Raw genomic sequence first — 16,286 nt, 5'->3', positions numbered from 1 at the left:
GGCACTCATGTCTGGTACACAGTAAGAGCTGGTAAGAGTTTAATTAATACGGACACCTTCAAACCAATGGCCATGCTGGCCTAGGTGCTCTCCTTCTCTGCCACTGTTGCAAGCCTCTCCATCCTCCCCTAACCCCCCAACCCATTTTCACCAGTGAGACTCCCTTTCCAACCCTACCGACAATTTTTTTTTTTTTTCTGAGATGGAGTCTCGCACTGTCGCCCAGGCTAGAGTGCAGTGGCGCGATCTCGGCTCACTGCAACCTCTGCCTCCCGGGTTCAAGAAATTCTCCTGCCTCAGCCTCCCAAGTAGCTGTGATTACAGGTGCCTACCACCACCACGCCCAGCTAATTTTTTGTATTTTTAGTAGAGACGGGGTTTCACTCTGTTGGCCAGGCTGGTCTCAAACTCCTGACCTTGTGATCCACCTGTCTTGGCCTCCCAAAGTCCTGGGATTACAGGAGTGACAAAATTTTTTTTAAGGCTAGTAAAGTGAAGCAATGAAGGTGTTGATGGAACAAATAAATCTGTAACTGCTTGTGATCAATTACTTGTAAACACTACTGCACTCAGACCAGCCCCTACCTACAATCTTAGTCACCACCTGTCCTCTACCTCCCCTCCAGTGAAGAGGGGACCTCCAGTCCAGGCAAGCTCATCCATCTGAGTCCTGGACTCTGCTCTCACCCACTCAGGCCCTTTGATCTGTCAGTTACCCCTCTCTCCTTCCTCAACCTTCATCCTCTCTCTACTGGCTCAACCCAGCCAAAGAAAATAATAATCACTCTCACCTTTAAAAGAAAGCTAAAAACCTTTTCTTAAATTTCTCTCTCCCTACCAATTGCCTAACCAATTCCCAGTCTCTCGTATTCACTCCACAGCAAGTTTCTCACATTTTCTCCCCTTGCAGTTTTGACTTGCTCACCTCATCCTCACTGTTGAACCAAGGGTTATTGGTCTTCTGGCCTGCAATGCTTCCTCTGACTGTGATCAAAGTTATTTTTTAAGAATGCAAAGCAGATAGTATTGCTCTCCTATTTAGTTGTCAGGGTAAAACCCTACCCTCCCATAGTTGTCAGGGTAAAACTGAATTCCTTTCAGGCTAGCATACAAGATGCTTTGTGATTTGGCCCCTCACTACTTTTCCAGCCTTCTCTCTTATATGCTACTATTCTTCACTTCTCATGCCACCCTCTGGCAACTTTGCTATACAGGTAGCTTTCTGGGTTCTCTGAATGCATCTCTTTGAGAAAGCCTTCCCCCTTCAATTACTTTGCTTGGTTAATTTTTATTTTTCCTTCAAACTTTAGCTCAGAGTTTTGCCTTTTCTGAAAAGCCTTTTGTTATCTCTTCTCCTAGTCCAATTTAAATGATGCTTTCTTGAATTACCTTAACAGACCCATTCTTGCTACTACCATTGTATAACACCACCTGGTTTTATTGGTTTGTATCAGTTTGTCTTCCCTATGAAAAAGGGAAATCCTGAAGGCCAGAACATATTTTGCCTCTTAAATCTCTAAGGCCAAGTGCTCAATAAATCTTGAATGAACAAATGTATGCAATTTCTCTCACTACCTCTTGCCTCACAAATAGCAGGTTCAGCAAATAAAATATATATTTTTTAAAGTTCTCTTTTCCAAGTAAAGGGGTTAATAAGGATGGAGACCTAATTAATGAGTCAAATAAGCTTTTCATTATCTCAGGTATTTCTGTTACCCAAATATTATTACACTTCTATTACTATGAAAAACTGAGAGATAACTACATTCAAGCAGCTGAATACCATCAAGGCTCAAAAGACTAATAATTACCATAATCTAGTTCTTTGTACACCCACATATTTTCCATTTAAAACATGGCCAGTTGTTGCTGAGAGAATTCCTTTTACATACATTACAAAGTGGTTTTTTTTTGGCATTTGTAAATTAGCAGAAATTCCAACACCATCAAATTTTCAGGAAAGAGAACAGAAAAAAGAACTACCTAATCTCCTTCCTTTGAAGCTCTGAAACACCTGAGTCACACTTTTGTACTGTACTTATTTTTTTAAAAAGAAATCATATTCCTTCTTTCTACTAAGTCACACTAAAGGTTAAAAGTTCCAGTATATTACCAAGAAGTCAAAAAACTGCTTTCAAAAAGAAAACCAAAAACTTCAGTTTACCCGCAATTCACTTAATGAAGTGTCTGGATCTATTAAGCTGCTGGTGTCCCCACTTCCTCGTCTGGATGAGTTTCCACTTAGAGGGGTTGTTGCTGAGGCAGAATTTCGAGATGAAGGCTAGAAAGAGAAATATGACCCTTCTAAGTCTCGTTTCTTTAAAAATATGTTTGCTGTGGAAACTAAAAACAGGGCAGGGTGGTTGGGGGAAGATGTGGGTTTCAGATGAAGAAGTTACCATGTGTAATCAATGGTCAGTTTAGATTGGCTTGCAGGTATCCAGGTATACAGAAGGGCCCAAGCATACTAAGCAAAATTTCATGACACAAATACCTTATTAAAATCTATAATTCATAATAACCAAAAAGAAAATAGTTTTTATGAGGGTTATTTTCTAAGTTTATCTTTGCTATCCTGTAAACAATACTGAAGTGAGCACATCAGATTAACTTAAAGCAGTTTTAGAATTTTATAACTGTTATGCTAATCAGCACTTCCCCTTTTTAATTTCTGAACTGCTTATCAATCTCTTCTTTGTCTAATACTCTGTTGAGTTGATAAAGATGAAGATATTATTTGCAGCAGAGAGCAGCAACACTGGATATCACTATGAATGTACACTATTCTTCCCAAAATTTATTTAAACGTGAGATTATGCTATTGATTAATAAACTGCATGAATCTGTGCTGTCCAATATACTTGCGATTAGCCACATGCAGCTACTGAGCACTTGAAATGTGGTTAGTCCAAATTAAGAGTTGCGTATAGGATACATACCAGATTTTGAAGGCGTAGTGTAGAAAAAAGAATGAAATATATCTCATTAATAATTTTATATTTATTATTTTTATTATTTTTTCTTGAGGTGGAGTCTCGCTCTGTTGCCCAGGCTGGAGTGCAGGGCACGATCTCGGCTCACTGCAACCTCTACCTCCCGGGTTCAGGCAATTCTCCTGCCTCAGCCTCCCAGACTGAGGAGTAGCTGGGACAACAGGCATGCAAAACCATGACTGGCTAATATTTTTTTGCACTTTTAGCAGAGACGGGGTTTACCACGTTGGTCAGGCTGGTCTCGAACTCCTGACCTCAAATGATCCACCCGCCTTGGCCTCCCAAAGTGTTGGGATGACAGGCATTGAGCTACCTAGTCTGGCCTAGTAATTTTATATTGATTATATGTTGAAATAGTTTGGATATTTGGATTAAATAAAATATAATACCTAAATTAATTTTACCTGCTTCTTTTTACTTTTTAAATGTGGCTACTAGAAAATTTAAACTTACATATAAGTTCACATTTGTGGCTTGCATTACATTTCTACTGGACAGAGCTAATTTATCTTTCTTGGGTATAGCATAAAATTAATCTTGATAAATCATCTCCCTGACTTTCTAAAAATACTTTCAGAAGAAAGAGACTTTTAACACAAAGCAAATTCTAGAAAGGAGCTATTTTACTTCAAGAAACAATTTATATATAAAAGGAAAAAACATCTCAAGAGTTTGTCACCACCATTCCTAAAGAAACTTCATTTTCAGTGTTTACTGGCTTCTTCTCAGGATCAATTTCAAGAGGAATGAAAATCAAAAGAGCAGCCAAAAGCTAAAGAGGTGACATTCAAGGAAATAAAATGCAGTGCGTCTTCTCTTCCCAGGGCCTCACATGATTTAACTTCGAAGGAATTTTGGAGGGTCAAGGACAGGAAATAGATGAAGGGAGGAAGAGCAGCTACATCCGACCAATTGTTGTAAAATAAATAATGAACAAGTTACAGATAGCAAGTTTAATTGACCTTGAGAATTTCCCTTAGGAATTTACATACTCACTCTTGTATAATTTTCAGCATACTGTTTGTCAGATTTTTCATCCAACTAGAAAAGAACAAAGATAAAAATCAGGAAAGATGCTTAGCAAGTTGTTTTTTTTAGGAGGAAAAAAGTGATCTTGAGTTTTCCAAGTTCAATGATGTTTGAAGCCTAAAAATAAACATATTAAAAATGAAATAAAAATTCCAGTTTAACATAAGATAAAATGTCAGCAACTTTAATTTTTATCCTAACGAAGACACTGAGTAAACAATCTATATTTACTCAAAAGTTTAGAACTTTTGGGTAAATTTTCTGTTTAAGGCATTTAAAACACATTAAAGAAGGCTACATATAAAAAGTTTTAGCACTGCAAATGTAAATACAAAAAAAGCTTGTACATATCAAAAAGAAAAGTCTGATAAAACCAAAAGCAAAAAACTTCTATTTCTAAACATTATTAGGACACAGGACACATAGATAAAGACTAGTACACTCAGCCAAAAAAGTTCAGATTAGATTAAAGCATGTTAAATATGTCACCAAAATATTTTCCCCCACATCAAGGATTTTGTTTTTTCAGTAATACATGCACTTGTGACCAAAAAAAAAAAAAAAAAAAAAAAATCAAACAGCACAGAAGAGTATGAGTAGGGCTCTCTCCCTACCATGCCATACCCTGACCACCAGTCTCTCTAATAGCAACCAACCACAAAGTCTTTAAAAAATTCTAGCAAGTGTCCCATATATGTTCTACATCTTCTTTTTCCCTTTACCAAGTCTCAAAGATTTGAGAAAGTACTTCATCTTTCTTCATAGCATTTATCACTCCCTGACGGTATGGTATTTATCCATTTATTTATTGTCTGCTCTCTTTCTATAATGTAAGCTCTATATCAGTATGTTCTTTTCTGTACTCCTAGTATCAAGAATAGTGTCTGGCATACAGAAGGGCTCAAAATTTGTTGGATGAATGAATAAATCATACCCCATTTATACTAATAGAATTCCCTCATTTATTTTAAACAGCTTCATAGTAGCCTGTTATATCAACTTGCCTCAGTTAAATTAACCTATCTTCTGCAGACAGGTCTTAAGGTTGTTTCAGACAGTATTTCAAGAAGGGAGATACCTTAAAAGTCTAGTCCAAACCCTAAGTTTTATAGCTAAGGAAAAAGAAATTCAGAGGTGACAGATTTTGCTGAAGGTTGCAGAGCTGAATCCAACCCTTAGTTTTGTAAATTTTTAATTCAGTGTTCATATTGTTTACCTGAATATATATGCTATTCCAATTATCACCAGCAGAAAAAAGGCACATAGGGATGTAACTAAATGAAAATAACCCCAACTCCTACACAAACCTTCTAGGCCAAATCTAGAGAAGAGATCTGAAAACCTTTCTCAGTTAATTATTAAAACATGAAACATCATTTCTGGCTCTACTCAGATCACTTCACCCTAACTTCCATATATCTGAAAGTTTTTAGTGTTCTTTTTATTACCCACACTTATGTTTATAAATATTCTTTATTATGATGATAGTATTACATCAGTAATACAAACACTATTTTTAGACACTTAATTCTTTGTTACTTCTTGCTGTAAAAACTCTGAAAAAGAAACTAATTTTAGTTTATTTTAATTTTTAAAACAACATATAAATGTTTCAAAGCAGGTAATGACAGCGATTGAAATGTTTTTTTTTTTTCTTACTATAAGTTCTAGGGTACATGTGTACAACATGCAGGTTTGTTAACATATGTATACATGTGCCATGTTGCTTTTTTTTTTTTTTTTTTCTTTTTTTTTTTGAAACAGGGTCTCACTCTGTCACCCAGGCTGGAGTGCAATGGTGCAATCTTGGCTCACTGCAACCTCTGCCTCCCAGGTTCAAGCTAGTCTCCTTGCCTCAGCCTCCTAAGTAACTGGGATTACAGGCACCCGCCATCACGCCCGGCTAATTTTTTTTTGTATTTTTAGAAGAGATGGGGTTTCACCATGTTGGCCAGGCTGGTCGCAAACTCCTGACCTCAAGTGATCCGCCCACCTCAGTCTCCCAAAGTGCTGGGATTACAGGCATGAGCCACCATGCCTGGCCTGAAATTTGTTTTTAAATACTATATTGCCAATTATTGCCATAAAAAGGAATAATCGTTTTACACGTCTATACTGCATTGCCCAATATTTAATGCATTATTCTTCAAGATGAAAGAAATATTATATTTGAATAAACTGCCTTATCTTCCTGAGGATTTTCCAACTCTTCTGCTAATGTGTTAAACAGAAAAGCACATAGCATTCAAAATTAAAAGTCTTCTAAGCTTAGTTGAAATCCTTCCTCATACCCACTTCTCACAAAAATGACCTCCAGACTCATCCAGTTTTTAACAGACTGTCCCTGGAATAATCTTATATTTCAGAGGTTGCATCACTGAACTAATCCATCACAATGTTGACTCTATTGCTTTCACCGTCTTCTGAGAGATCCCAATTGTCGCAACCCAAACTGATCATGCACCAAACCTTGGAGACTGTAAAGCCAGCAAAAATTACCCAAAGCAACCATACCATAGTTCTCTTATTTTGGCTACACTAACTTGGCCAGTTCTCACTTCTGAGACTTATACTATATTGTGTGCTGTTTTCCATTTAGACAAAACCTAGCTGAAACTTGGTATTCTAAAAGCCCAATAGGATCCAACAGCCAAGAGTTCTACATGGCTGCAATGCAATAACAAGCTAATGTTCATAATGATGATCCAGAGTCCGCCAGATCCAGAAAAAAGCTTTTTAAACAGAATAAAATTTAATCATATTTAATATATTAAGGTGTAAAACAGTAATTTAATAAAGTATTTACAGTGTAGTTTCTTCAGTGCAGTCATTGGGTCTTGATCCTTTGTTAATTTCTAATTTATATATATACTAACTTGATAATGCCACTCAAAAATTGTTTGAAAAAATATCTGATTCCACAACCACAGAAGGGAAGACATCAATCGATTTTAACAATTTCCTAAAGCAAAACTGTCTAAGGATTCCATTTAGAAATGGGTTTAATTATTAACAATCAGCAAAATTTCAGTTTTGCTTAAAACACATTTACATTTGTTTGCTTTACTGTAGCCTGACTTACAAAACAGAAATAAAGCCAATGTAGAAGAAAGTAAGAGGCTAGAGCCACCAAAAATATTATATAGGTTTGCAGAATCATGACCTGGTACTCTTTCTCAGCATCTCCTAGCTCAGAAGTTATAAACTATTAGCCTACAAACACATTTAGTACACAATGAGGTAACCAGAAAATGTCTTTTAAAATTCTGAATTCATTGCCAGCATTTAAAAATCATAATATTTCTTATGGAAATATTTCCAGGTCACCTTTTTTTGAAAGTGGGAGGGGAGGGAGGTCTATCAACATCAAGTCCCCTTTGTATTCCTCTACAAGATGAGTTGGACTACAGCATACCCTTTAAAAGAAATACTACTAGAGAAAGTTATTTGTTCCAGAGAGAGGCCCAGAAAATACTGTAGGCTTTGCCAGGAGGCAAAATTAAGGATAAGGTACTGATATGTAACCATTTAAAAATATACAAATCACCTGTAATCCCAGCGATTTGAGAGACTGAGGCAGGAAGATCACTTGAGCCCAAGAGTTTGAGGCTGCAGTGAGCTATGATGGCTCCACTGCACTCCAGCATGCGAGACAGAGTGAGACCCTGTCTCTTTAAAAAAAAAAAAAGTATGTATATACATATACATACATATATATATACACATGTGTGTGTCTGTGTGTGTGTGGATACACAAATACATATAAATAAACCAGGGGCTTGCAGACTATAAAATAACAGGGGTTAGCCAGATTTGTAAATCCCTGCTCTAGAGAACTTTTTCCTTATGTTAAAGAGTTATAGTTAACTAGTAGGGGCAGGGGAAGATTTTTTAAACTGTCAGCATTTTCACTTATATGTAAGTACTAAAGTAAATCAACACAAAATAAATGTAAGGAAGACATAACTATTAATTCAGATATTATAAATTAAGAGGCTGACAGAATTCAGTTTTTAAGAGAACAGATGTAAACAGTAAGTTTAATTGTCCATACTTACGGGGCGGAAAAAGGGGATTACTAGGCAATTTAATATAAAGGGCAATATTTCAGGGGAATGACTTGGAAACCAGTCTTCTAACTTTGTATGCAGAGAGAGTTATTGATTAGACCCACACTAAGATGATACTGTTGCATAGCCAGATTTGAGAACCAATGATTTGGAATGCTTAAGAACCACACATAAAATTATCTTCTAGAATTAAAATAGTTCAGAAATAGCTATTTAAATATGATCAGTGAAATGCTAATTATAAATAATTATTTCTTCATTTAAAACTACTGTCTAACGTTTCTATTAAGAAATGTTGGCTGGGCGCGGTGGCTCACGCATGTAATCTCAGCACTTTGGGAGGCTGAGGCGGGTGGACCATGAGGTCAGGAGATCAAGACCAGTCTGGCCAAGATGGTGAAACCTGTCTCTACTAAAAATAAAAAAAATTAGCCAGGTGCGGTGGCAGGCGCCTGTAATCTCAGCTACTTGGGAGGCTGAGGCAGGAGAATCATTTGAACTCAGAGGGCGGGGGTTGCAGTAAGCCGAGATTGCGCCACTGCACGCCAGCCTAGGCGACAGAGTGAGACTCCGTCTCAAAAAAAAAAAAAAAAGAAATGTTGGCCAGAAGTGATGGCTCACACCCGTAATCCCATCACTTTGGGAGGCTGAGGCAGATGGATTGATTGAGGTCAGGAATTCGAGACCAGCCTGGGCAAGACAGCAAAAGTGTAGCTCTACAAAAAATATAAATATTAGCTGGGCGTGATGACACACGCTTCTAGGAAGAAAGAAGAAAGAAGAAAGAAGAAAGAAGAAGAAGAAGGAGAAGGAGAAGGAGAAGGAGAAGGAGAAGGAGAAGGGGAGGGGGAGGGGGGGGGGGGAGGGGAGGGGGGGGGGGGGGGGGGGGGGGGGGGGAGGGGGGGGGGGGGGGGGGGGGGGGGGGGGGGGGGGGGAGGGGGAGGGGGAGGGGGAGGGGAGGGGGAGGGGGAGGGGGAGGGGGAGGGGAGGGGGAGGAGGGAAGGAAGAAGAAGAAGAAGAAATAATGCCACCTCTCACCCCCTCCAAAGTGCTTGACAATCAGTACAGCCTTGGTCCATGGGCAAAACAACACTAATGCCAGCAAGAGAGGAGAAGCGTCGGAGAGATAATCAGGCTGTTATTTTGAGATAAGCAGGTAGATCCTAAGTTGTTGGCTGGAGTTCATTAATTAAGACAAATGCCCCAAGGACAATCCTTTCCTAAATTCAGTTCCTGATGAATGTGGAAGCAATGGATAGGCACACTTCTTCAGAACAATGTCATAATCCAAATATTTAAAATATATTCAGATTGTTCCTGGTTAGTACAAATTAGTGACACTTTACTAAGTGGTATATTTCATTATTCAACTTTCTAAGTCTACCTATCACTTTATAGATTCACTAAAATCAAAAAGGAAAATAATTTTTTTAACCAATAAGGAATGTCTGAATAAGGGCTAGGTATTAGATGATACTAAGGAATTACTTATTTCATTAGTGATGATAATGATATAAGAGATCTGAAAAAATGTTTAGTTACAGATACATATTGAACTCTTTATTGGGAAATGACAAGACATGGGATTTGCTTTAGAATAACTCAAGGAAAAAAGGAGGGAAGGGGGAAGAAATCAACGAAACAAAATTGGCAAAATACTGACAATTGTTGCAGATGCTGATGGGTTCTATGGGGAGATTTTAGAGGGGGAGAAAGTTTTTTTTAAAAAAAGGACATATTAATAAATACATTCCAAAACAGAGCAAACGTATTTGATTTTAACATGTTCAGACAATTCTTTCTTTCTTTTTTTTTTTTTTGAGATGGAGTCTCGCTCTGTTGCCCAGGATACAGTGCAGTGGCGTGGTCTCGGCTCACTGCAACCTCCACCTCCTGGGTTCAAGCGATTCTCCTGCCTCAGCCTCCAGAGTAGCTGGGATTACAGGTGTGCGCCCCCACACCCAGCTAATTCTTTTGTATTTTTAATAGAGACAGAGTTTCACCACGTTGGCCAGGCTGGTCTCGAACTCCTGACCTCAGGTGATCCGCCTGCTTTGGTCTCTCAAAGTGCTGGGATTACAAGTGTGAGCCACCATGCCCGGCCCAAACAAACACTTCTTAAGACAATAAATCAAGTTCCCACTTTTATTATAAAATAGCTAACAAATTAGCTGTTAATCACAAGCCTGGGACAACATAACCAATCACTCCATGCAATACACTCACGCTGGACAAATCTGGGATACTGATGTCATCCACCTCGGAGACAACACTTCCCCTACGATTGGAGCGACTGAAATAATCAGCAGCAGATACCTTTCGGTCAGAAAAAATATGAGATGCTTTAAAAGTTAAGAAAAAAATAAGAACATTGGCCAATTAGGGAAAGGTTTTTTAATATTTTGATGTGTGATAAGGTATCAAGAAATAAAATGAGGAAACTGCTGCAATTAACCTACTCAAAAAAAAAAAAAAAAAAGGGGTTCCTAAATGAAATCACAGCTCTACAATCAGCTTTTTTACTCATCTTAACTAGAGTCCTATGCTACAAAGAACATTTACTTCCTGAGGACCAGCAAATCTCTCATGTTTAAGATATTCATCACCCTGAACAGAGGCATTTCTAGGTCAGTATCTACCTCTACTATAACTCTCAAAATTTATAATTCATTATAGCTATCAACTGTTAAGAATACATATGCTGAATATATATATGCTGAATGCAGAATTATTTGCAGGGTGTTTACTGCACCTTTCTCTGCACCTATTGCAGGGTTTTACTGCACCTATTGCAGGGTGTTTACTGCACCTTTCCTTTTTCCCCAAACACACCAGTTCTCCCTCACCTTAGGCCTTGGCACTGGCCTAGAACGCTCCCCTCCCAGCTCTTCAAGCAACTGGCTCCTCACATTTCAGGTCTCAGCTCAAAGGTCCGTTTCTCAGAGAAGCATCTCTAATCACCCCATCCAAAGGGTCACCCACACACATACTGACCCCTCCATGTTCCCTATCACATTATCTGTTCTCTTCACAGTCCCTGACATTTCTTTCTTTTTGTTTCTTTACTAGCTTATTTTCCATCTTTCAAGAGGATATAAACTTCATAAAGTCAGAAATCTAGTCTGACTGGCTTAAAATAGTATTCCTAGCACTTAACACAGGGCTTTTAATATAACAGGTACTCCACAAACATTTATTTAATTTTAAAATAAGTGATTTTTTTTTTACCTCATTCATCATCTATTCCTTACTTCAGCTGACTGTTTGCCTTGCTTTAAAATACTTCTCAAGAAAGGGAATTCAGAAGCCCATCCACAGAGATAAAACAGGCTTACAAGTATGAAGTTTTGCTAAGGACTGATACAATCAAGCAATGGTATTTTTATTCACAATAATAATAATAATGACTTGCATTTATAGATACTAATATTTATTGGCACCTATTTGAGAATTTTGATAGGTATTTTCTATATAGTATTCCATTTAATCCATATATTAAACCTACCTACAAAGATAGTATTAACATCCCCAATGTACAAATAAAGACACTGCCATTTACACACTAACAAGTAGTAGAAGTGGATACAAGCCCAAGCATCATTATTTAAAGTCCTTGCCCTTTCCACTCCACTGTGTTCCAAGGTGTCTTTAGGTGTTGTGGCATATTATTTCTCCTTCAGTTGTGAGCGTGAGCATTAGTTGGTTTGCTAAGGAATTACAACTGCTTTAATTAAATAAATGAATGTATGGTAACAAATCTCTCCAACATTTAATGTTCCCCTTCTCTATGAAAACTCGGGTTTATAATCTTTCACATAACTCACGTTAAATGGCCTATTTTTCTTAAAGGAATTACAGCCTCTTATGCTCTTTATTCTAGCTCTAAGCTGACATACCATCCTGAACAATGTATTTTCCAAACCAATTTCTTAAATATAACAAAAATGTCATCAGTTTTCTGTAAAATTTCCAGCTTCATTAAAGAATAACCTGAAATTATATCATTTGTATTCTAACATAGCTATTTGCTGCCTCTATAATTATTATCCAATTGAATGTCTAAGACTAGAATTTTTAAATTTTGTCATCAGCAATTCTTAAGTTCACAAGTCTTTTTTTTTTCTTTTGAGAGGCAGAGTCTCGCTCTGCTACCCATGCTGGAGTGCAGTGATGCAATCACAGCTCACTGCAGCCTCAAGCTCCTGGGCTCAAGCAATCCTCCCACCTCAGTCTCCAAAGTAGCTGGGATTATAAGCATGAGCCACCCTGACTGGATTACAGGTCTTAACAGATGGATAAACATTGGTTAAATCTAAATACAACAATACAGAAAGCAATTAATGGTAACATGATTTGTAATCCATAGTTGTGAGTTTTATACAATATGGAAACATTAATTTTGCTGAAGAAATTTGTCTTTGGTGAACTGCACACACATGTATGTGCATAAAACAGCAACAAAGAATTAAAAGTAAAAACTTTTCAAATAAGGACTCACTCCTAAGAGATGTAAAAAGGCAAGTTATTAATGAAAGCTTACACAGCCCACAGAGAATATGTGTTCTCAACATGTTTTATAAGGCAAAATATTTATATAAATAAATTTGAGGAAAATGCTCTTTTTGTCAAACACAAATTTCACTTTCCAACAGATTTCATGTGATCATGCATTGTTGTCATTTAAAACTCATCTTATTTCTTTGCATGCAAACCATGCTCACCACACTCTCCCTTCGTCCACGACTGGCACGATCAGAAGACACAATGCTTGCGGTGTCATCGTTGGTAAACTATAGATATTAAATGCAGATAATGAAAAAGATGCAATTTTGCTATGGTGTTACCTCATTATAAGTACATTAAGGAAGGTTTTGAGATGCAAACGAATAACTATATAAGCAGTATAATTGGTATAATATATTGTGCACTTTATATATTAATAAAAAAGCTGGTACAAGGCATAATAAACTGTTATTAAAAATCAGGAGACATTTCCAAAAAGCACAAATAAAGTAAAACCTTACATTTTATTTAAGTTAAATTAAAGAAAGCCAGGAGCGGTGGCTCAGGCCTGTAATCCCAGCACTTTGGGAGGCCAAGGTGGGTGGATTGCTTGAGGTCAGGAGTTCAAGACGAACCTGACCAACATGGTGAAAACCCATCTCTACTAAAAATACAAAAATTAGCTAGGGATGGTGGTGGGTGCCTGTAATACCAGCTACTCGGGAGGCTGAGGCAGGAGAATCGCTGGAATCCTGGAGGTGGAGGTTGCAGTGAGCCAAGATCGTGCCACTGCACTCCAGTCTGGGTGACAGAGCAAGACTCCATCTCAAAAAATTAAAGAAGGGGAGGTGCATAAGTAAGCCAATCAAAACCAGCTAGGGATTTCATACTTTTTAAACCTCTGGGCCCTTTGGGATTCTATCAGGGGTCAATAAATATACTTAATGTTTTTGTTTGAGAGAGAAAATAAAAGAATATTTTAAAGCGAAACAACGTAAGTCAATGATAGAAATTCCTACAACAAGGACAACGAAGTGATGGTTCTTATTTTCCTTTATTCATTCCTATGCAGCTAGTGGAGATGTTGCTAACATCACCCTACATGGCTCTGTCATCTTCTTGCTTTACCAGCCAAAGACTCATCTTCAGTATGTGTAGTTTATCTCCATTCTAACGTCACTAAGAAACCATTCTGGCATCACTAAAATTGTTATTCTAACCCCAACCTGCAAATGAAATAGGATCTAGCCAGCCTATAAGGACAAGATCCTACATTTGGCTGAAAATATAAGCTGAGTACAGTAATACACCTGCAGTCCTAGCTACTCAGGAGGCTGAGGCAGGATGATTACTTGAGCCCAAGAGTTCAAACCTAGCAGGGGCCACATAGAAAGCTACCCTCTCTAAATAAAAATTAAAATTAGGCCAGGCACGGTGGCTCACGCCAGCACTTTGGGAGGCCGAGGTGGGTGGACCACCTGAGGTCACGAGTTTGAGACCAGCCTGGCCAACATGGTGAAACCCCGTTTAAAAAAAAAAAAAAACCTTAGCTAGGCGTGGTGGTGTGCCCCTGTAATCCCACCTACTCGGGAGGCTGAGGTGGGAGAATTGCTTGAACCTGGAAGGCAGAGGCTGCAGTGAGCCAAGATCGCGCCACTGCACTCCAGAGCCTGGGCGACAGAGCACGACCCTGTCTCGAAAGAAAAAAATATACATATTAAAATTTTAAAAATTATGTGTGTATGTGTACAAAATCAAATTTTATTTGCAAGGGACCACTACACTCAGGAAACTAAAAATGCTACCAGGCCCAATAATTGCCAAGTGGAATTTTATTACAGGGTAGGTTAAAAGTAAACTTACTTCTTACATGAAAAAGGTTCTTACCTTCTTAAACATCTCTGTGTAACTTCTGTTAAATATAGTAGCGGCATTTTTGAGCAGTGCCACTTGGAAATGGTAGAACTGAGACAAACATGTATGTAAAAGAAAACCCATATAGCTCACCTATTCCACTCTACAAATTAACCTTTGATGACCTTTAAAAAACTGCTTTAATTATTTCTCTAGTTTTGACATTATCAAGGATAACAAGGTATCTCATAAAGTCATCATTTGCCATTGGGAATGTAAATCAGTACAGTCCTTTTGGTAGACAACATGGTAATTTACATCATAATTTAAATGCATATCCTCTTTGACCCCATCATTTCATGATTCACAGTTTACCTTGCAGATTTACCCATGTAAGTACACAAAAATATACTTGGATAAGAATGGTCATTGTATAAGTGTCTATAGTAGCAAAAATATGACAATCTAATGTCCATCACAGGGAAATGACTTTTTTTTTTTTTTTTTTTTTTTTTGAGATGGAGTTTTGCTCTTGTTGCCCAGGCTGGAGTGCAATGGCGTGATCTTGGCTCACCGCAGCCTCCGCCTCCCGGGTTCAAGCAATTCTCCTGTCTCAGCCTCCCGAGTAGCTGGGATTACAGGCGTGTGCCACCACGCCCAGCTAATTGTGTATTTTTAGTAGAGGTGGGGTTTCACCATGTTGGTCAGGCTAGTCTCAAACGCCCGATCTCAGGTGATGTGCCCTCGGCCTCCCAAAGTGCTGGGATTACAGGTATGAGCCACCATGCCCGGACAGGAAATGACTTTTAAAATGTATACTTATGCACTAACGGAATATATTGCCATTAAAAAGAATGTGCTAATATGAAACTACCTCTAAGAGACATGAAGTGGAAAAACTAAGGGACACAGCTTACTTGTTTAAAATTTTTATCAAAAAAAGAAAGAATGAAATAAATTTATAGGTGCTGATACAGAAAGCTACTTTAAATAAAGAAAATATATTGAGGAGCAGTATGTAATATGAACCATTTGCACTCAAAATAAAGAGCACTCATATATGCATAAAATATCTCTGAAAGGTTACTGAAGAACAGAGATTACATTTGGGGAAGGAAAATGGGGAATTTTACTTTGAATTTTCCTTAACTAATATTATTTTTATAAATTTTAAAAAATACTCTAGAAAGATTTGGTAGTTATAATTGTCCCGTTTGTCTTTTGTATAACATTTTTTTTTTAATCAGCTTGTTTTATTTCTTCTCCTTTCACTGCACTGATGGAAGTGCTGGCAAGCAGGTGAAATGGCTCAATGTGCAGAATGTAAAGATAGAAAGGAGAAACACAGGATAGTCAAGCTATACAATGAATTATCACCACTGAAAGACAAGAATTTCTACACAAATGAAAATTAAATATAAAAACTTTAAAAATTCTAATGGCACTGGTTAGAGACTCATTTAAGAAATTACATGCTAAGTCACATTTATAGAGAAATCACCAATTATTAGGACAAATCAGTGCTTGAGTTTATGTACTAAGGGAACACCTAATCCATGCACAACAAAGTGAATCACACCATATCCTCAATATTCTAAACAGTGAGTACAGATTAACACAACAATCAAAAATTTCTACAAAGCATGCAGAAACTAGACAGCTCACCACTGGGCTGCTTCGAGCTGAACTTATTCTTGATGAGTAATAACTGCATTCAGATGGCTATAAAGTTTCCAGGAAGAAAGATTTTAAAACAATGATCACCTCATTATTCTAATGAGAATACATTAGGGACCATGGACCTAACTTGCCCCTGGTTCTCAAGATAAAGGTAACT

General features: G+C 37.7%; 1 protein-coding gene across 10 annotated transcripts in view; it reads right to left on the bottom strand.

Moving 5' to 3' along the window:
* The window catches only part of LRRFIP2 (LRR binding FLII interacting protein 2), a 133,210-nt gene that overhangs the window by 43,292 nt on the left and 73,632 nt on the right, over positions 1–16,286 (bottom strand). For 9 of the 10 annotated variants that reach the window (XM_030812138.1, XM_030812137.1, XM_030812140.1 and 6 more), the window contains 2 exons: positions 3,990–4,034; positions 2,165–2,281 (listed from right to left, as the gene is read on the bottom strand). In XM_030812138.1, the coding sequence (XP_030667998.1) occupies positions 2,165–2,281; positions 3,990–4,034 (162 nt within the window). Of the gene's footprint in view, positions 1–2,164; positions 2,282–3,989; positions 4,035–10,318; positions 10,409–12,813; positions 12,883–16,114; positions 16,172–16,286 lie in introns of all 10 variants that reach the window. The other variant, XM_030812145.1, reaches the window with a different exon arrangement.

This window comes from Nomascus leucogenys, chromosome 4 (genome assembly GCF_006542625.1).
Source record: "Nomascus leucogenys isolate Asia chromosome 4, Asia_NLE_v1, whole genome shotgun sequence".
Classification (NCBI taxonomy): Eukaryota; Metazoa; Chordata; class Mammalia; order Primates; family Hylobatidae; genus Nomascus; species Nomascus leucogenys.
The sequence above is the reverse complement of the archived record's forward strand: the minus strand, read 5'-3'. Positions and strand labels throughout refer to the sequence as shown.